Here is a 20,572-nt window from a genome sequence, read left to right as displayed (position 1 = left end):
AGGTGCACTTTGAGACCACGTGAAGTGCCGAAGGCTCACTGACAGGTGGTCACAGGTCAGACCCAGGTGCCATGAGTTGTCTGACTGAGATGACTGTGCCAACTTGCTGCATTTTAGATGCCCGGCTCAAAGGTTGTTGTCGTGAGCGTTGCTCCTCTGTTCGGACACCACTACTAACACTACTCCTAACACCACCAACACCACCACTACGAACACCACCACTACGAACACCACCACTACGAACACCACTACTACGAACACCACTACTAACACCACAATTAACACCACGAACAAAGACAAAGATCCCCCGCATAGCCTTAACAGACTGTTGGGGCAAGTGCTGTCCGCGAGCACCTATGAAGGCCGGCACGGCACACGAGGGGGTGGGTGGCCAACACCACGCCCGGCCGCCTTTGTCTCCCCAGTGGCAATGTTTGCACCTCGCACCAGGTACTCATTTAAGGCTGAGTCGATCTAGGGTGAGGCCCAGGACCAGTTCAGATAATCGTCACCAATGTTGGCTGTGAGCGGGAATCAAACCCAGGTCGCCAGGTTCTTAGCGCAGCGCGCTAACCGCTACACTACCCCACTAACACCATCACTAACACCACTACTAACACCACCAATAATACCACCAACACTAACACCACCACTAAGACCACCACGAACACCACTACCAGCACCAATAATACCACCATCACTACCACCACCACGACTAACACCAGCAACAAAAATTCCACCATCACTAACACCAACAACAACAATCGCCATTCGCCACTAAGTGGCGGTGATGTCACCACGACGCTTGTGCCAGGCCATGTGCACCTTGAGGCCACGTGAAGTGTCGAACGCCCGCCCGCTGGCAGGAGGTCACGGGGCAGACCCAGGTGCCACAGGTCGACTGACTGAGATGACTGGCTGATGCACCAACTGTGCCCCTTACTGTGCCAACTTGCTGTGCTTTAGCCATCCGGCGCTCTGCTCGTTGTTGTGAGCGTCGTTCCTGCGCTCTCTGTTGTTGTTGGAGGGCGACTGCCTCCAACTGCCCAGTAGCGTCCTTCACGAGCCTCTTCCACAGAGGCCGATCTTGACACAGCTGGTACCAGTTATAGGCAAGTCCACTCAGCTCCACATCCTGCTGTACCACATCATTCCATCTCTTCTCTAGCCCGTGCTGCGTCCGTTAAGCCCCCTCGATCCGGCCAAATAAAAGCTGCTTGGGCATGCAGTGATTGGGCATGCGGGCTACCTGGCCCAGCCAAGGCAGCCTTGCCTGCCGGAGGAGCTCACTGATGGGGCTTTGTCCAGATCTTTCGAGGATTTGTGAGCTCCTCACACAATACAGCCTGGTTAAACCCAGGATTGATCGGAGGCAGGCCAGCCTCAACGTTTCTAACCGGCAAAGATGTTCCATTAGGGGGGTCCACGTTTCACAAGCATGGAGAAGGGAGGGAATGACTGTGGCTGAGAAGACCCGAAGCTTCGTGTGGAGCGACAGAACAGGTAGCTTCCACACAGCGTTACGCAACTGCTGAAAAGATAATGCCGCTCGACTGATTCGGAGTGAGACCTCTGCTGTTAAACCGGAGACGGTCATGAGCACACTGCCCAGGTATGGGAAACTTTCCACTCTCTCCACAACTGCCCCATCACCGATTGGGAGTTGTGGAGGTGGAGTGCCCGATGGTACAAAATACCCAGGCAGGTGCTTCGTTTTGGTGGGGCTGATGGTAAGGCCCCACCTCTTAGTGGCACACTCCAGTTTTAGCAGCAGCGCCTCCAACTCCTCCTCTGAGTGAGCCGCAATTATCACGTCATCGGCATACATAACGTGGTTGACCAATAGGGAGCCATCCCTTAACGGCATCCGGGCATTGATCAGCCTCCCACTGTATCTGTACCAGATGGAAATTCCTCCGGTACAGCTACTAAAGGCCTCATGAACTACGTGGTCGAAATAGATGTTAAATAATGTTGGAGCCAGAGGACATCCCTGTCGGACCCCAAGGTGAACAGGGAATAGCTCCGACTCCCGGCAATGTAGTTTTACCCGGGTCCGCTCACCATAATGAAGGTCCTTAAAGATCATGAGCAGCGGGTCAAGGACTCCGAAAGCACGAAGAACCCAGAGCCCAGGCCTACTGATGGTGTCATAGGCCTTTACCAGGTCAATAAAGCAGAGATGTAGGTCTTGTTGGAATTCCCTACACCGCTGCTTTAGCAAACGGACAGAAAATATGGCATCTGTGCAGGACCACCCTTTCCTGAAACCACATTGGGGCTCCACAAGCCTCTCCTCAGCATGCCTGGTAAGGCAGTGTTGAATAATCCTTGCCAGGACCTTTCCCGGCACACTGAGGAGTGAGATGTCCCTGTAGTTGTTACAGTCTGTGCGGTCTCCCTTCTTAAAGATGGGGACCACCATGGCATCCGATCACCTCACTTACACCACCATCACTAATACCACCAACACCAACACCACCATCACTAACACCAGTAACACTACCACTATCACCACTACTAACAACCACAATCACTAACACCACCATCACTAACACAACTAACACCACCACCATCACGAGCACCCCCACCACTAATACCACCAACATTAACATCACCACTCCTCCCCCTGCCAGTATGGGACACCAAAGACAAAGATCCCCGTAGAGACTTAACAGGCTGTAGGGGCAAGTGCTGTTAGCCAGCAGTACGTATGAAGGCCGGCACGACACACGAGGGGGTTGGATTGCCAGCACCACGCCCGGCCGCCTTTGTCTCCCCAGTGGCGATCTTTACACACCACACCAGGTACTCATTCGAGGTTGAGTCAACCTAGGGGAGGCCCAGCACCGGTTCAGATAATCGTTACTGCTGTTGGCCTTTAGAGGGAATCCAACTCGGGGTCGCCGGGTTCATAGCGCGGCGCGCTGTCAGCTCTACGATCGTTCCACACACACACAGACTCACACAGAGACTCACACACACAGAGAGACTCACACAGAGAGTCTCACACACACACAGAGACTCACACACACACACAGAGAGACTCACACATACAGATAGTCACACACACACAGACTTACACATACAGAGAGTCACACACACACAGAGACTCACACAGAGAGTCACACACACACAGAGAGTTTCACACACACACACAGACTCACACAGAGACTCACACACATACAGAGAGTCACACACACAGAGTCTCACACAGACTCACACAGAGAGACTCACACACACACACAGAGACTCACACACACACAGAGAGTCACACACACACAGACTCATATAGATAGCCTCACACACACACAGACTCGCACAGAGAGACTCACACCACCACCGCCACCACTCACCCAAAGCTCGGTTCCACTCCTGCTCTGGGGTCGGTCCGCGTCTCTCTAACGGCCAAACTGCCAGTGGGAAGCACGTGGCGCGAGACGCGGGGGTGGTCCAAAATAACCACGCCCCCCGTGACGTCAGAGCCATGAGCTCCTCCCCCTCACACCTGAGCTCCTCCCCCCCTGCCCCCCCCCCTCGCGACCACGCCCCATGGTCCGCCATTTCCCTCCCCCTCACTAGCCCCCTGCCCCTCCTCGTGACCCCCCTTCCCCCCGCCGCCCCTCCACATTCGCAACCCCCCATGCCCCCTCACAACCCCCCATGCCCCCCCTTTTTCTCCACCTAACGAACCCCCTCTATGCCCCCCCCTTGCCCCCCCTGCCCTCCCCCTCGTGACCCGCCCCCTCACCCCCCATGCCCCGCCCCCCTCCCCCGCTGCTACTTCCGCTTAGGCCGGGGCCGAGTGGAGGCGGAGCGCGCTGTGGATTGTGGGTGGCGAGCGGCTGATTTGGATTCCCGCTCACGGCCACCGTCAGTGGCTCGCGAAAGCTTCTGAAGCGGCGGCTCGCTGGGCCTCCTCTACGTCGACTCAGCCTGAAGGTGAGAACCTCGCGCGGTGTGTCCACATCAGCAGTGGCGACGGTGGGGGGAGACAGAGGAGGCGCCTGGCCCACAGCCGTCACGTTCTGCTGAGTTCACGGCGCTGCTTCAAGCAGAGCTCGGCCCTGCTGCTGCTGTTGAGAGGCACTCCCAGAGGGCCGTGTGGCTGATGGGAATTATAGTTGTGGTTAAATTATAGTTGTGGTTACAGTTGTTGGTCGTGGTTATTGTTGTGTGGTTGTTATTGTGGTGGTTGTGCAGGTGGTGGCACACGAGTTAACCTATAGCACCAGGGTCTAGCCCTCCTCTTGTACCTAGCCAGGCAGAGCAGTCAACCCATGGCACCTGAGTCTGGCCCGTGACCTCCTCCTGAACTTAGCCTGGCACAGCCGTCAAACCTTGGCACCTGAGTTATTGTGGGAACATCACCGCCACGTAGTGGTGAATGGCGACTGTTGATGTGTGTGGGCTTGTGTGTGAGTATGATGGTGAATGCTTGAGTATGATGGTAAGTATCATGGTGAGTGTATCATGGTTAGTTAGTAATACTGAGTGTGAGTTTGACTAATTCTCCTCCCTCTCGCTGTCTCTGCTTTCCCCCCTAACTACCTCGCCTGGTGTACAGGAGGTTGTGGGTTCGACCCCGACCCTGATGCCTGCTGTATATTTGGAGTTTGCGTGTCTCTGTCTCTCCCCGTGGTCGTGTGGACTTTTTCTCCGGGTCCTCCGGTTTTTCCCTCCACATTTAGAAACATTCGTTTAAAGTTTTGACTTAAAACTTTAGTGACTGTGATGATGAGCCACTTCGTTGAGCTATCATTGGTGCCAAGTCGCTTCTGAAGAAGAGATGTTTAGCTCAGTGGACCTTAGTCTAGTTTTCTCTCTCCTTCCCGAGCACAACAACAAGCAGGAGCAGGGGTAGGAGCATTCTCCACTTAGTGGTGGTGACGACACCACGGCGCTTGTGCCAGGATATGTGCACCACAGATATCCATCACTTAGAGACCCATAGAGTCATCACACATAGACCTATACACTCACCACGCAAATACCCTCAGACTTGCACAGAGAACCATAGACTCACCACAGAGACCCATAGACTCATCAGACAGAGAACCACAGACTCAAACAGATCCACAGACTCGCACAGAGCCCTATAGACTCACCAAACAGAGACATAGACTCACCAGACAGATACCCATAGACTCAATCGTACCCATACTCACACAGAGACCCATAGACTCACCACAGAGACCCATAGACTCGCCAAACAGACCCATAGAATCACCACATAGAGACCCATAGAGTCATACAAAAACGCATAGACTCATCAAACAGAGAACCACCGAATCAAACAGACTCGCACAGAGCCCTATAGACTCATAAAACAGAGACACATAAACTCACCACACAGAGACCCACGGACTCTCACAGAAACCCATAGACTCACCACACACAGATCCATCGACTCACAGAGAGACCCAAGGGCTCGCGTGTGTGGTTATTTAGTTGAAGGTGGAGGGGGATTACCAACCCCTTGCACCCATCCAGAACTCCCTGTTGCCACTGTGTGGCTGCGAGGCGACGTGAGGTTTACAGCTGGTCAGGTTTGGCGCCCCCCCCCCCCAAAATGGCATTTCTCACAACCACCGCTGCGTTATCGACCGTCGCCATTCGCCAATAAGTGACAGTGACGTCACCACGGCGCCTGTGCCAGGCCAGGTGCACTTTGAAGCCACGTGAAGTGTCGAAGGCTCGCTGACCGGAGGTCCTGGAACAGAACCAGGTGCCATGGGTTGGCTGACTGAGATGACTGGCAGATGCACCACCTGTTCCCTGTACTGTGCCAAATTGCTGCATATTCATCATCCGGTGTTCCGCGCGTTGTTGTGAGCGTCACTCCTCTGTTGTTGGTGGAGGGCGACTGTCTCCAACTGCCCAGTAGAAGCGTCCTTCACGAGCCTCCCTCGCAGAGGCCGATCCCGACACCGCTGGTACCAGTCGTCGGCAAAGCCCACTCAGCTCCACATTCTCCCGTACCGCATCAGTCCACCTCCACTCCAGCCCATGGCGTGCCCGCCCATCTACTCTCAACCACTTAAACCACATATTCGTTAACGATGCGCACCCTAATCTGCCACTACGGTTGTGTGCAGGGTGTTGTGATGTCACGTAGTACGACGTTTCTCCTGTTCCCCCCCCCCCCCTCCGTTATAACGCGCCGTCTATCTATGGCCTCGTCGCATTGACCTTCATGGACGAGTGGTGATGGTGAAAGATGATTCAGCGGTGGACACTCAATTACCGGGGCCCCATTTAACGTTCAGGTGACACGGGGCATGGTACGTGAAGAACCTTTTATCTGTCCTGTAAGCAGACTCCTCTGCGTGGGATATTTAACACCTCTTAATGCACAGACAACAGCCAACTCATTCTTGCCTGCCGGAGGAGCTCGCTGATGATCGGACAGTGTCCAGATCTCTCAAGGATCTGTGAGCTACTCGCACACAAAGATCCCCCGTGTAGCCTTTAACAGACTGTTGGGGCAAGTGCTTTATAACATCATCAAAGGGGTGCTGCAATATGATGCAATCAAAATCACCGATCAGAGATTTTCCTATATATGGTCTTTGTTGATCGTGAATCGAGACTAATTGTATTGATTCCACTCAATCGATCCGGCAGCAAGCTCAAAATGTCCGATTTTATCTGCAATATTCTGCGTTTCACAGATCATTCAAACGAACGGTATTGATGCCCGATTTGTATGAGTGGGTGGGTGGCAGGGTGAGTGGGTTTGTGAGTGGGTGAGTGAGTGTGTGGGTGGCTTTAGTAGTTGAGCGGGTGGGTGAGTCAGATAATGAGGCGCCGCAGTGGCGAGATGTTAACTCCCTCGCCCAGAATACAGGATGTAATCAATTCGATCCCGACCCTGAAGCCTGTATATTTGGAGTTTTCATCTTCTTCCTTGGTCGCGTCGATTTTTTTGATTCCTTGGGGTTTGTTTTACACGTAGGCTTTCGCGACCAATATTATCCATAATAGAGGTTTTTTTTTGGGTTAAATCGCGTAAATATATAAATGTGTCGTTAAAACCCACCACCACTCGACACAGCCAACTAGTAAGGGTTGTCACGTAATCAGAACATTCCAATTTGTAACTAGTACAGCACACCGGTGTGTTGGAGAGTCAAGCCACAACATTTACAATCTGAGTACTAACTTTTCGCCAGTAATTACAACTAGCTTCATCAGGCGACAGCCAGATTTGTGGAGAAGTTAGTCTGTTTCGTTCCTTATAAAGAGGCATAGATGTGGTGACCACACTTTGGCGCTCTTGATGCAAAGTGGGGAGGGGGGGGAGATTAATGAGTCAACGTACATTATGCATGCGCATTATGCGAACCCTTTGCGCTTGTCCTTCCGGTCCATTGTGTGCATTAGAATAGCCGGGTTTTTCCTCCGCATTTCAAATCAACATGCGTTTAAAGGATTTGAATGCAATAAATGTTTACGTGATAAGCCACTTCGTCGACCTATTATTTGTAATCAGGTCACTTGATATACCTCTGTGGGCCTTACCTGGTAAAATAAAAAAAAAATTTGTTTAGTTTCAGTTTATTGGATGGTTGAGTGGGTAGGTGGGATTTTGAGTGCGTGGGTGGGTCAGTTGGAGATTGAGTGGGTGTCAGGGTGAGTGGGTGGGTAAATTGGTGAGTGAGTGAGTGTGTTTGAGATCCAGTGGGTGGGTTTGTGAGTGGGTGGGTGAGTAGGTGGCTGAGCCGGAGAGTGGAGTGCCATGGTGGCGAGTTGTTAACTGCCTCGTCTTTTATAAACTAGGTCATGGGTTCGATCCCGACCCTGATGTCTGTATATTTAGAGTGAGTGGGTGTGTAGGTGGGTGCATAGGTAAGTTCTTGAGTGAGTGGCTTGGTGTGTTGATGAGTCAGTGGGTTAGTGAGTGAGTGGGTTTGTGAGTGGGTGAGTGAGTGTGTGGGTGGCTTTAGTAGTTGAGTTGGTGGGTGAGTCAGATAATGAGGCGCCACAGTGGCGAGATGTTAACTCCCTCGCCCGGTATATTGGAGTTCGTAGGTTCCCCCCAACCCTAAAGCCTGTATACATTTGGAGTTTGCATCTTCTCCCCATGGTCGGGTGGAATTTTCTCCGGGTTCTCCGGGTTGTCCCTCCGTATTTAGAAACATGCATTTATAGAATGTGACTGCTATAACGTTCTACGTGAAAAGCCACTTCATTGAACTGTTATTTGTCGTCACGTGGCTTCTGAAAAATATCTATTTTGCTGTGGGCCTGACCTGGTAAAATATAAAAAAAAATATTCAAAATTTAGTTTAGTGTGTGGATCATTGGGTGGGTGGATGAGTGGGCAAGTGCATGGGTGGGTTTATGGGTACTGAGTGGCTGGGTGAGTCAGTGCCTGGATGCATGTGACGGTGGGTGTTTAAGTGAGTGGGTGACTGTGTGGGTTAGTGGGTGGGAGAGTCATATAGTGGGGGGCCACAGTGGCGATATGTTAACTACCTCGCCTCGTATACAGAAGGTTGTGGGTTCGATCCTGACCCTAATGCCTGTATATTTCCCTCCACATTTAGAAACATGTATTTAGAGGAGTTGGTTGCTATAAATGTATACATGATAAGCCACTTTTTTGAGCTATAATTTTTGGCGATGGTGCTTCTGAAAACGATATTTATAGCTCGGTGGGCCTGACCTGGTAAAATAAACCTGGTTGAGTTAGTGGGTGGTTGAGTTAATGGGTGGTTTAATTATTGGGTGGCTTTATTATTGTTTGGTTGAGTGATGGGTGGGTGGATGATTAGTTATTTGGGTAGTGGGTGATTTGGTGAGTCGGTGAGTGGCTGAGGGAGTGGGAGGTGGTTGGGTGAGTGTGTGGGTTAGAAATGGAGTGGGTGGCAGGGTGAGTGGATGTGTAAGTGGGTGAGTGAGTAGGTGCATGGCTGGGTAATTAGGTGAGTGGCTCGGTAAATTATTGAGCAGCTGGGCGAGTAGGTGAGTGTATGGGTGAGTGTGGGTGGGTATGTGGTTGGGTGAATGAGTGTGTGGGAGGGAGGTTAGGTGGGTAGTGGGTGGGTTATACATTGAGTGAGTGCGTTAGTGACTGGGTGAGTGAGTGGGCAGGTGGGTGGGTGAGTGAGTGGGCAGGCGGGTGGGTAAGTGGGTGGGTTAGCAATTGAGTGGCTCGGTGAGTGAGTGCTGGGTCGGTGAGTGGGTGAGTAGGTGAGTGTGTGGGTGTTAGTTAGTGGGTGGGTGATTGATGGGGTGGGTGTGTGAGTGAGCAGATGGGTGGGTGGGTTGGTGAGTGCATGAGGGAGTAAGTGGGTGGTTGGGCGAGTGCATAAGTGAGTGGGTGTGTGTAGATTAGTTTGGTATGAGATTGAGTGGGATGCTGGGTGAGTGGTTGGGAAGATAGGTGGGCACGTTAATGAGTGAGTGGGTGGGTAAGCGGAGGGGTGAGTGACGGGTTGGGTGAGTGAGTGAATGGGTGAGTGACGGCTGGGTGGGTAATTTAACATGGGAAGTTGAGTGGGTAAGTTAGCGTGTAAGTGAGTGGATGGTTGAGTCAGAGAGTGAGGCGCCAAGGTGGTGAGATGTTCACTATTTTGCCTAGTATACAGGAGGTGGTAGATTCGATCCCGACCCTGTCGCCTGTATATTTGGAGTTTGCAAGTTCTCACCCGTGGTCGCCTGGATTTTGTTCTAGAACCTCAGGGTTTTCCCTCTGCATTTAGAAGCAACATGCGTTTAGAGGATTTGGCTGCAATAAATGTATCTGTGATAAGCCACTCGTATATCTATCATTTGTAGCCAGGTCTATTCTGAAAAGGATCTATATAGCTTAATGGGCCTTGCCTGGTGAAATAAAAAGTAAATTTCAGTTTAAAGCTTTCATGACTGCAAGGATTCATCTTCTTGGTTCTTTCGGTAAAGTCACGTAGAATGGGAATAAAATAATAAAATAAAATAAGACAATAAAATTCTCACGACGTTTTGGCCACAACACAAGTGGCCTTCTTCAAGTGAAGAGACAGGTCTGTCCGGAAGACAGAGCTTGAATGAACGCTGACATGCAAGGACCGCGTCTATTAAGCTGTGTGGGCGGAGTTAAAATATGAATTTGCATGTTACCTGCATCACCTCCGGAGAGGAGGAGGGAGGGGGCTGGGAACACAGGCAGAGAGGAAACAAGAAAAGGGGCAAGTGCAACAGCCAAGGTGCGCTGTTGTGTCCTGAGTTGCCTTATGACTATGCTGTAAACTGGACTACTATATAATACAATAGTATACCTTCCAATCTAAACTACATGGTATAACATCATATCATAGACAAATTCCACTTTTGAATTATACAATGCGTTACTTTACACTACCCTATACTTTAGATTATAAACTATTAGACTTGTGATATTACACTATGTCTTATTCTATGAACCCAACTATATACCACACTGATGTATATTCATTATGCAATTACGATGCTATATATTGCCTTATGAGTTATGTTAAACATTACAATGTTATACTACATGTTGTAAACCATACCATTGACCGTGGTGTGAGAAGTATTAAGAGGCAGTGCCAGCGAAAGGGCTGTGGTCTGAAAATCACCATTAAATAAATCAATTAAGAACCGAAATGGTTTAAAACATCTTTCCAATGGTTACTAAGCCAGAATCCATCTTCTCGATTGAAATTGTCTCTGTGCTTGTATATGTGGATGGCCTCATTAACGAATCTCTCATGGTAGCCGGTTGGCTTGCAAAGAACCTCTGTCTTGGAGAAGTCAATGTCATGTGAGCCCACTGAATTATAACAGTGATCTGCCACGGCAGAGGAGTTCGTCCTACCGTGTTTCAAGTCTGCTTTATGTTCGCGGATGGGGTCCCATATATGTCGTATGGTTTCTTCAATGTAGCTGCTACCACAGAGGCACTTTAGTTTGTAAACGCCCGGGTACTGTATGTCTGGAACCACATCCTTTACAGATGGAACCAGATCACGGATTTTTTGTACTGTGTTGAATCGGACCTGGATCTTGTGTTTATTCAGGATTTTGGAGATATTTTTGTGACCCCCGCAATGTACAGTGAGGGAAAAAAGTATTTGATCCTCTGCTGATTTTGTACGTTTGCCCACTGACAAATAAATGATCAGTCTATAATTTTAATGGTCGGTTTATTTGTGGTGAAGGTTGTTTTGAAAACGAGCTATGTAGCTCATTGGGCCTCACCTGGTAAAATAAACATAATTTAGTGTGTAGGTGAGTGGGCGGTGGGTGAGTGAGATATTGGGTTAGAGATATAGTAGTGGGTGGCTTGCTGAGTGGGTGAGTGGCTCGGTGGTTAAGTTAGTGGGTGGTTGAGGTAGTGGGTGGTTTAATTAATAGGTGATTTAGTTTGTGAGTGGTTGAATTATTGGGTGGTTGACTGATGGGTGGGTGAATAATGCCGTGGTAATGGGTGAGTAAGTGAGTGGGCGGGTGGTTGGGTGAGTGGGGGATTAGAAATTGAGTGGATTTGCAGGGTAAGTGGATGTGTAAGTGGGGTGGGTAAGTAGGTGAGTGGCTGAGGGAGTGGGCAGCTGGTTGGGTTAGTGGGTGGGTTAGAAATTGAGTGGGTGGCAGGGTCAGTTGATGTGTAAGTACTGGGTGAGAAGGTGAGTGGCTCATTGAGTAAGTGAGTGGATGGGCGAGTAGGTGAGTGGATGGATGAGGGAGTGAGTGGGTGGGTGAATTAGTGGGTGGGTGAGTGGATGTTTGGGTGGGTGGATGAGTGAGTGAGTGTGTGGGTGAGTGAGTGAGTGTGTGGGTAGGTGGTTAGGTGGTTAGTGTGTGGGTTAGAAGTTGAGTGGGTTAGTACCTAGTGAGTGAGTCGGCGGGTGGGTTGGTGAGTTCGTTGTTGGATGAGTGGGTGAGTATTAGTGGGTAGGTATGTAGGTGAGTGATTGACTGTGTGGATGGGTGAGTGAGTGAAGAGATGGGTAGGTGGGTTGGTTGGTGGGTGCGTGAGTGAGTGAGTAAGTGGGTGCGTGAGTGCATAAATGGGTAGGTGAGTGAGTTAGTGGGTATGAGATTGCGTGGGTGGTTGGGTGAGTGGTTGAGAATTAATTTTGATGAGTTAGTGGGTGGGTGAGTCGGTGAGTGAGTGGTTGGGTTAGCGTATGGGTAGGTGAGCAAGTGGTTGGGTGAGTGTGTGGGGTAGTGAGTGATTGAATAAGTGGGTGAGTGAGGGGCTGGGTGGTTGGCTTGGGTAGTGAGATTGTGGGTGGGTAAGTGAGTGGGTGAATGGGTGTATTGGTCGGTGAGTGTGTGAGTAAGTTAGTCGGCACGTGATTGAGCGGGTGGCTGGCTGAGTGCGGGAGAAGATGGGTGGGTGAGTTAGTGGGTAGGTGAGTTGGTGCGTGGTTGGGTGAGTGAGGGGGTGGTTGGGTGAATGGGGGAGTGACTGGTGGGTGGGTAAGTTAATGTGGGAGGTTGAGTGGGTGAGTTAGTGTGTAATTGGGTGAGTGGGTCAGAGAGCGGGGTGCCACTATGGTGAGATATTAACTACCTCACTGAGTATACAGGAAATCGTGTATTCGATTCTGACCCTGCTGCCTGTATATTATGAGTTTTAATGTTTTTGCCTGTGTCCTCGTGGATCTTTCTCCCGGTCCTCCAGATTTATCCCTCCGCATTTAGAGTCAAGATTTGTTTAGAAGATTTGGCTGCAATGAATGTCAGCGTGATCAGCCACTTCGTTCACGTATCAGTTGTAACCAGATCACTTCTAAAATGGTTTATATAGCTCTGTGGGGCTTACCTGGTAAATGACAAAATAGTTTAGTTGTAGTTTATTGGATGGGTGATTGGGTAGGTGGGTAGTTCGGTGCGTGGGTGGGTTAGAGGTTGAGTAGGTGGCAGGATGAGTGGGTGGGTGAGTAGATAAGTGGCTGGTGAGCATGTGGGTGGGTGAGTGCGTGAGTTATAGATTAAGTGGGTGGATGGGTCAGTGTGTGATTTGGGGCGTGAATAGGTGAGGTGGGTGGGTTAGTGGAGTGTTGAGTGAAGTGGGTCGTTGAGTTAGTGAGTGGGGGGTATGCAGGTGGGTTCGTAGGTAAGTGCTTAAGTGAGTGGCTGGGTGTGTTGATGAGTGAGTGGGTTTCGCGATTGAGTGGGTGCCAGGGTGATTGGGTTCATGAGTGCTTGGCTGGGTGTTTGAGTGGGTGGGTGGGAGGCTGAGTCAGAGTGGAGCGCCAGGGTAGCGGAATGTTAACTCCCTCGCCATTTGTATAGGACATCGTGGGTTCGATCCCGATCGTGACGCCTGTATATTTGGAGTTTGCATGTTCTCCCTGTGGTTGCATGGATTTTTCTCTGGGACCTCCGAGTTTTTCATGCATATTTAGAAATATACATTTAGAGGCTTTGGCTGCTATAAATGTCCACGTGATAAGCCACTTCTTTGAGCTATCATTTGTTTGCCACGTCGTTTCCGACAAGGATCTGTATAGCTCAGTGGGCCTTACCTGGTGAATTTAAAATAATTCAATTGTAGTTGAACTATTTTAAGTGAATAGGTGGATGAGTGGGTCGGTGGGTTGGTGAGTGGCTGGTTTAGTAAGTGAGAGGTTGGATGAGTGGGTGGGTGGTTGAGTTGTTGGTTTAGAGATTCAGTACGTGGCAGGGTGAGTGAGTGGGTGGGTGGTTGAGTTGTTGGTTTAGAGATTCAGTACGTGGCAGGGTGAGTGAGTGGGTGGGTGGCTTTACGAGTGGGTGGGTGGGTGGATAAGTCAGAGAATGGGGCGCCATGGTGGCTAGGAGATGTTAACTACCTCGCCTGGTATATTGAACTTCGTAGGTTTGATCCCGACCTTGACGCCTGCTGTATATTTGAAGTTTGCATGTTTTCCCCGTGGTCGTGCAGGTTTTTCTCCAGTTTCTCCAGTTTTTCCCTGCACATTTAGAAACATGAGTATTTTGAGCATTTGGCTGCTATAAATTTCCATGTGATAAGCCACTTCGTTAGGCTATCATTTGTGGCCAGGTCGGTTCTGAAAAATAGCTCTTGTAAAATAAAAAATGGTTTCATTTATAGTCTACATAGGATTGACTTCCCAGGAAGTAACACACATTGTATAAACCCCAGAAGAATATTGTTTTGAGTCACCCAAACCAGAATGTGAACTGATATATTCGTATTTTCCAGCGAGGTTCTCGGCCACAGACCACCTGGACAAATATGATGTAGTTTAGTTTGCATATGAATTATTACTTGGGGTTTGTTGACATGATAAAGTTAATGTTTTCTTTGACAGGTCTATTGTGTTGTACACTCTGACAGGGGCTCAGGCTTGTTGGGGCAGCATCTGGCTGAAATGCACCTTCACAACAGGAAGATTGGAGAGAGGCTTCACAAGGAAGAGAAAACTATCGGTATTGAATCATGAAAATGTAAAACATGTGTAAAACTAGGCCCACTGATCCAACCCTAGCATCATGTCAACTATGTATTATGTTGACATTCCTTCGCACTGAGAGTAGGCATGCTAATCGGATCTAATGAATATGTGTAAACAAACACACATTTCATACAGCTGTTTATTAATCGTAAAAATCAAGCGATTGAGCTGGTGAATGAGATAGACACATGCTGTCATTATTTCATACATGAACACAACCAGCCAGCCAGTGGTCATGATTTTCCACACCTAATCACATTCATCTCTTTGTTTTAGCCATCTTTGTGATGAAGGGAACTGTATTGTTCATGTGTGTGCAATGTACTTTTCAGAATATGAATTATGTTGGGTAATATATGAATTATGGCTATTAAAAGTATCTGTATTTAAGTCCATCAGGGCAAACTCTTCTGCAAAGGAGACTTAGAGCATTCAACATTGCGTCCCTTTATATTTTTGCTAATCGCAATATTTTTCGATTTAAAGCTTTCATGACTGCAGGGATTCATATTCTTGGTTCTTTCGGTAAAGTCACGTGGAAGGGAAATAATAAAATAATACAAATAAAACATTATATAATAAAATTTTCACGAAGTTTCGGCCACAACGCAAGCAGACGTCCTCAGATGAAGAAACAGAGCTGTCGGAAAGACAGCGTCTTAATGAACACTGGGCAGTGAACACTGGGCAGTGTTCATTAAGACGCTGTCTTTCCGACAGCTCTGTTTCTTCACCTGAGGACGGCTGCTTGCGTTGTGGCCGAAATGTCGTGAGAATTTTATTATATTATGTTTTATTTGTATTATTTCCCTTCTACGTGACTTTGCCGAAAGAACCAAGAATATAATCTCAATATGTTCAGGAGATAAATGTCAAGGTCTGCTAGCCAAAAGAAGGCTTTAGGAGAGAGTTCATGTAGTTTTGCTATTCATTCATTAAAGGGCAATAGAGTAAATTCTAAAATAAATGTTTCCAGCTAATTTTTTTATATACGCTAGATTTCCAAGTCTATAATGTACAGAAAATACCATGGTTGGCCAGACCATCGCTCGGCATCTGCATGTGGCTCCTGGGCAGTTCAAGTGTGGCTCTGCAGAGGCGCTGCTAATTTGTAACTCTTCAATTTAACTTTATATGAAGTGAGAACAATCTGGTATCGGAGGCAGGCCATGAGTACTCCCAGGGCACTGAGATTTCTAAACTCAAAATTCCACAGCCAGTCAACACGAGTCAACTTCTGTATGGCTAATCTTTATCTCTTGTGGCTCCCGCGGCCATCTGAAGATTATGGTATGCTGCTGGTAGGGTCAGGAAAGTTGGTCACCCTTGGTATATATCTGTATATGCGTTGATGATTTTATGCAATGTTCAGCTGCTCCGTCACGACAGGGGTCCCAGTCAGTTTGAGACTGCTAAATTAAGGTTCTCATGTGCTTTACAGATTTTGATACAAATTTCAGTCTTGAATTTCTCCCAACAGGTATGGACCCTGGGCAGGAGGATGTAGAGTATGTGGGTTTCATACGGCTATATGCTGTGGTTACATCCCACATGTGATCTCCGCTTTAAAGTCATGAAACTGGTTGTAGCCCATTTAAATTTTAATATACCCGTTTAACACGTAGGCTTTCGCGGCCAATATCCATAATATCGTTTTTTTTGGGTTGGATCGTTGAAATATAAATTTGTCGTTATACCCGCCACCGACACAGCCAATTCGTAAGGTTTGTCACATAAACAGAACATTCCAATTCGTGAAGGGCTCACAAGTGACGTCATTACATCTATCCCTCCAAGGAATGAAACAGGAGGATTTCTCTACGAATTTGGCTGTCCACCTAATGATGATAGTTGTAAATACTGGCGAAACGTCATACTCAGATTCTAAATGTTGTGGATTTTCTCTCCAACACTTCAGTTTGCTGTACTAGTAGCGGATTGGCATGTTCCGTTTACGTGACAACCTTACTAATTGGCTGTTAGGTGGTGGTAGGTTTAACGGCTCATTTATTTTTATGCGATCTAACCCAGAAAAAAGCATATTATAGATTTAATATACCCTTTTGTTGAAGGACAGCCTGGGTGACCAAAGTTTTATAGGAGCGGCAATAATGTTTACTTGATTAAATTAGTTTTATCATGGAGCGGTGAAATCAGCTGTTGTTCAGATGTCAGTCTAATTAGTATTACATCGTAGAAATATGAGAGTCCTTTGTGTAATAGTCTATTAACCACTGATGATGGTAACATTGGTTTAAGGTTACATTTTAAGAAGAACTAGATTGATGTACATTTTATCTTGCATAAGTACACAAATTTATAAAACAATATATTTGATTAAAAAATGCATATATTTTCTTCCATTGCACACAGTTGTACCATTGATAACAGGGCACACAGTTACAACTGACATCACCAGATGTCACTCAAGTTCCCGCAGAGATCGATCTCGCATAACCAGTGTTCACATAATCAGTTATGTTTTCGCTAATTACCAATTACACTCAGCCGGGTTTGACAGACTTGTATGAATGTATGTTGAACTTCCTTTCCACCGTACATAGCCAACCGTGCTAAACGGAGGTGCGGGAATTAAGCGCAGAACCTATTGTTAGGATCAATGCTGTTGTAATTTTTTTATGAGGATATCAATTGGTGGCTAAAATGAGATGTTCAAAGACTACAGCATGATAATCGGTACATAACATGAGTGTCGAATTATGTCTTAAGAATTACCCAGCCATTTGTACGTAAAATTCAACGTTTTTGGGTGACATCTTAAGTCCGTGTTCTTCATTGCAAGGCCCGCGGGCCGGTGGCAGTCCCTGGTGTTCTTTTTACTGCGACCCCTGACGTGCAGTCCCCGACAACACACAAGTGAAAACACCCCATCATGCTGTCAAACCCCCCAATGGTTTCAAATGTGAGATGGCTCTTTCACTGATAATGTCTTATTCGCGAAAGTGGCCCCCCTCCGAAAATGAGTGAATATCACTGTTTTAGGTCAAGGATTGGCCAAATAAAGTAGGTATTATTTGCTTATGTTTCTAAATGTCCGTAATAAAACTGTATTAATGCCACCAGCTGAATGAGTGGCAGGAGGACTGGGTGACGTTCTTCTCACGGCAGCGACTGCAGCTTCAGCTGGACATGATAGAGAAGGACTACGGTGAACGGGAAACCCGCGAGCTCTGGTCTCGACTTCAGGTTCGTAAGCTGTTTCACTCTCGCCCTTAACCCTTTCCTGTTCCTAGACGACTGCTCATTTCAGGATGGGTCTCGTTCACCACCGAATCTCGGAACGCGCAAGCGGTTCAGCGGTAATTTTATTTAGAGAGGCATAGCGCCGTTGTTTTTAAAGACATTGTACTCGCCGCAGAGCACCGTAGCGACAGGACAGCACTCTATTATAGCTGGTACCAAACTGTGCTACACACCTTCCCCGCACGGCCTTGTGGGATCCTCGGTACCGATAAAGTTATTTAATATTTACTTCCTATTACGTTCCGATGACGTACACGAGATTCAGCGGTGAACGGGATGCACCCCGCAACTTGCAGTCATCTCGGAGCAGGAAAGAGTTAATACATGCAGCAGTGTAGCTCATCATGCGCACAGCCATATGGGAAACCCATTTGATCGCAGTGGGTTTTCGAGGTGACTTTAAAGGTAAAGTGGTGTTTCACACGCAGGCTTTCGCGACCAATATTATTCATGATAAAGTTTTTTTTGGCTTAGATCGCGTAAGTGTAAATGCGTCGTACACCCACATCCACCCAACACAGCCCATTAGTAATGTTTCTGACATGAACAGAACGTGCCATTTATGTTATTGCTCAGCACTCTGGTGTGTTAGAGAGGAAACGCAGAACATTTTCAAACGAGTACGACCTTTCGCTGGTGATTACAACCAGCATCATCAAGCAATTGCCAGAAGCGTTCTGACTTCTGGCAATTGCCTAATGGCAATTGGAGTGGGTGTACGACGCATGTACATTTATGCGATCTAACTCGAAAACAACGTTATCATGAATAAAGTGGTGTTGTTTTTTGCGTGGTGTGCAGCTTCGGTTGTGGGATTTTTTCCGGGTCGTAGAGGTGGTTCCGGCATTGCTCCACGGTGACCTATGGACTGGGAATGCTGCAGAGATAAATGAAGGGCCCGTCATCTTTGACCCAGCCTCCTTCTATGGGCACTCGGAGTACGAGCTTGCCATCGCTGGGTAAGAAAAAACTACAAACAACCAAAACAATAGCAGCAACTGCCGTTCACAGCCCTGTCTGTGGCATGCAAGGTTCATTCGTATAACCTCTGTGGCAAGGGCTGGCTCATTAAATAAATAACAGAGACCAGGTAGAGTTGTGGTTGAGATGTCTACATGCTGAGGTCTCCACCCTCTCTATTTGCTAACTTACAAAGACTCATCCTTCATTGCTAAGGCTTTTTGGGCAAATCCTGTTAAAGCTGATACGGTGCACAAAACAATAGTGGAACGATAAAACTCTTACTTATCCACGGCACTTGAGGATGCTTGAATGTTCCAGAAACACAGTTTGTCGAACAAGGAACCCCTGGTTCAGAGACAAGTTGCCACTGATGTGCTTTACCAGAAATCCAAGCTGAAGATAATTCATTACACGTCAAATGGAATTCAAACCCTCAGAGCTGGGATATGCTTCAGTGAACAAAAACACATTTGACATGATGTTTACTGTGCAGCCATTGGTGACCAAGTTGAGACCACAGCAATCCTGCCCTCAATTCGCAGGAACGTTTGTTGATAGATGGCTCACTGAATTTTGAACGGAGGACCTCAATGGCATTGGCTCGGTACTCTGACATTGAAATTAACCTCAAGCCACTCAATTTCCTGCATTACGTTGAATTTGTGAAAATGTTGTTCATTGTTATGTTGTTCGTGCTGGAACAGCAGCATTGTAAGATTTTGAATGTTTGGTGTTGTTTGGGTACAGGATGTTCCAGGAGCTTTAGCTCCACGCTTCACTCATCCTACCACGCTCTCATCCCAAAGTCGCAAGGCTTCGGCAAGAGCCAGAAGCTCTAGCAACTCTTCCACTACCTGAACCACTGGAATCACTTTGGGACAGGATACCGAGGGTCATCCATCTCCACCATGCGCAGTCTCCTCAAGTGAATGAACGGTGCAGGAAATCGTGGGCTATGGTGTATGACTATAAAAATTCTTATCGGCCATGATATACATGATATACATTGTTGAATAAAGGCCTTCCCTAAGCCACCACTAAATCTCACGAAACTAGTCCATTTAAATGCTGTGCAATGCCCTAGGCATTCCACGTGAGTGTGACCGGTGGTCCCTTTGTTCCACATCCTGGCTGTGATCTCCACGCGAAAACTGGGTCAGTTAATGTCCGAATCAGAATCTTTAATTAGGCTGGACGAATCTGATGAGCTATGAAGCTCTTTTTTTCACAGATGTCCAGTCGGGGCGAGTCAGAAAGTTACAACAACAAACAACAGTACAAACAGATGGGAGGGCAAAGTAAAGGAACGCGAAGCAAATTTTGACTTAACTTTCGTGACTGCAGGAATTTATATTCTTGGTTCTTTCGGTAAAGTCACGTAAATAGAAAATAAAAAACAATAAAATAAAGACCGCTTGTGTTGCGATTGAAACGTCCTGGGTTTTTTGCTTTTATTTTAAATTTATTTTTTATTTGTTATTTTTTTATTTAATTTTAATTTTATTTCTTGTTTTCTATTTACGTGACTTTACGGAAAGAACCAAGAATATGAACGCTAAGCAAGTCATGAAATAAAAATATATAAGAGTTCAAATTGCATTAGTGCATCAATTCCTGCCAAATTTTTTTATCACCAAATGCCATTTTGGGCAAGGCAGCATAACAAAAACAATCCCAGATGTTTGGCTAGTACCAGTTACATTGTATGTGTTTGTTGTTGTTTTGCTATGGGAGTAAACCCTTGCAGAGAAAGGGACCAGAATTAGGAAAGCGAAACCAGGCACTCCTTCAGAAGATGCCATGCATGGGCGTGACCACTGCACCACCCTGACGCCCAAACAAATGTAATTCAAATAATCTACAATACTGGCAAATAAACCCTATTAGTATCAACCGAATGTCTGGACAATCTGACCCCCTCTACACAA

General features: G+C 47.5%; 1 protein-coding gene across 1 annotated transcript; it reads left to right on the top strand.

Annotated features, from left to right (window-relative positions):
- Nucleotides 1-2,068: 2,068 nt before the first annotated feature.
- On the top strand, nucleotides 2,069-20,537 carry LOC142930435 (fructosamine-3-kinase-like). Its single transcript, XM_076072782.1, has 6 exons — nucleotides 2,069-2,098; nucleotides 3,795-3,942; nucleotides 14,300-14,391; nucleotides 17,502-17,624; nucleotides 18,483-18,640; nucleotides 19,392-20,537. Exons 1-6 carry the CDS (start codon nucleotides 2,069-2,071, stop codon nucleotides 19,408-19,410), a joined length of 570 nt encoding a protein of 189 aa, XP_075928897.1. The 3' UTR covers nucleotides 19,411-20,537.
- Nucleotides 20,538-20,572: the final 35 nt, after the last annotated feature.

This window comes from Petromyzon marinus, chromosome 39 (assembly GCF_048934315.1).
Source record: "Petromyzon marinus isolate PM22_M1 ecotype Great Lakes invasive population chromosome 39, UKy_Petmar_22M1.pri1.0, whole genome shotgun sequence".
Taxonomy (NCBI): domain Eukaryota; kingdom Metazoa; phylum Chordata; class Hyperoartia; order Petromyzontiformes; family Petromyzontidae; genus Petromyzon; species Petromyzon marinus.
This window is presented reverse-complemented; position numbering and strand designations above follow the sequence as displayed.

Bases quoted from the DNA above. Each gene is read 5' to 3' on its own strand.
- LOC142930435 (XM_076072782.1), top strand. From the start codon at position 2,069: ATGAAGGTCCTTAAAGATCATGAGCAGCGG. The intron at 3,943-14,299 runs GTGAGAACCTCG...ACACTCTGACAG, and splicing joins TACGTCGACTCAGCCTGAAG to GGGCTCAGGCTTGTTGGGGC. The intron at 17,625-18,482 runs GTTCGTAAGCTG...CGTGGTGTGCAG, and splicing joins AGCTCTGGTCTCGACTTCAG to CTTCGGTTGTGGGATTTTTT.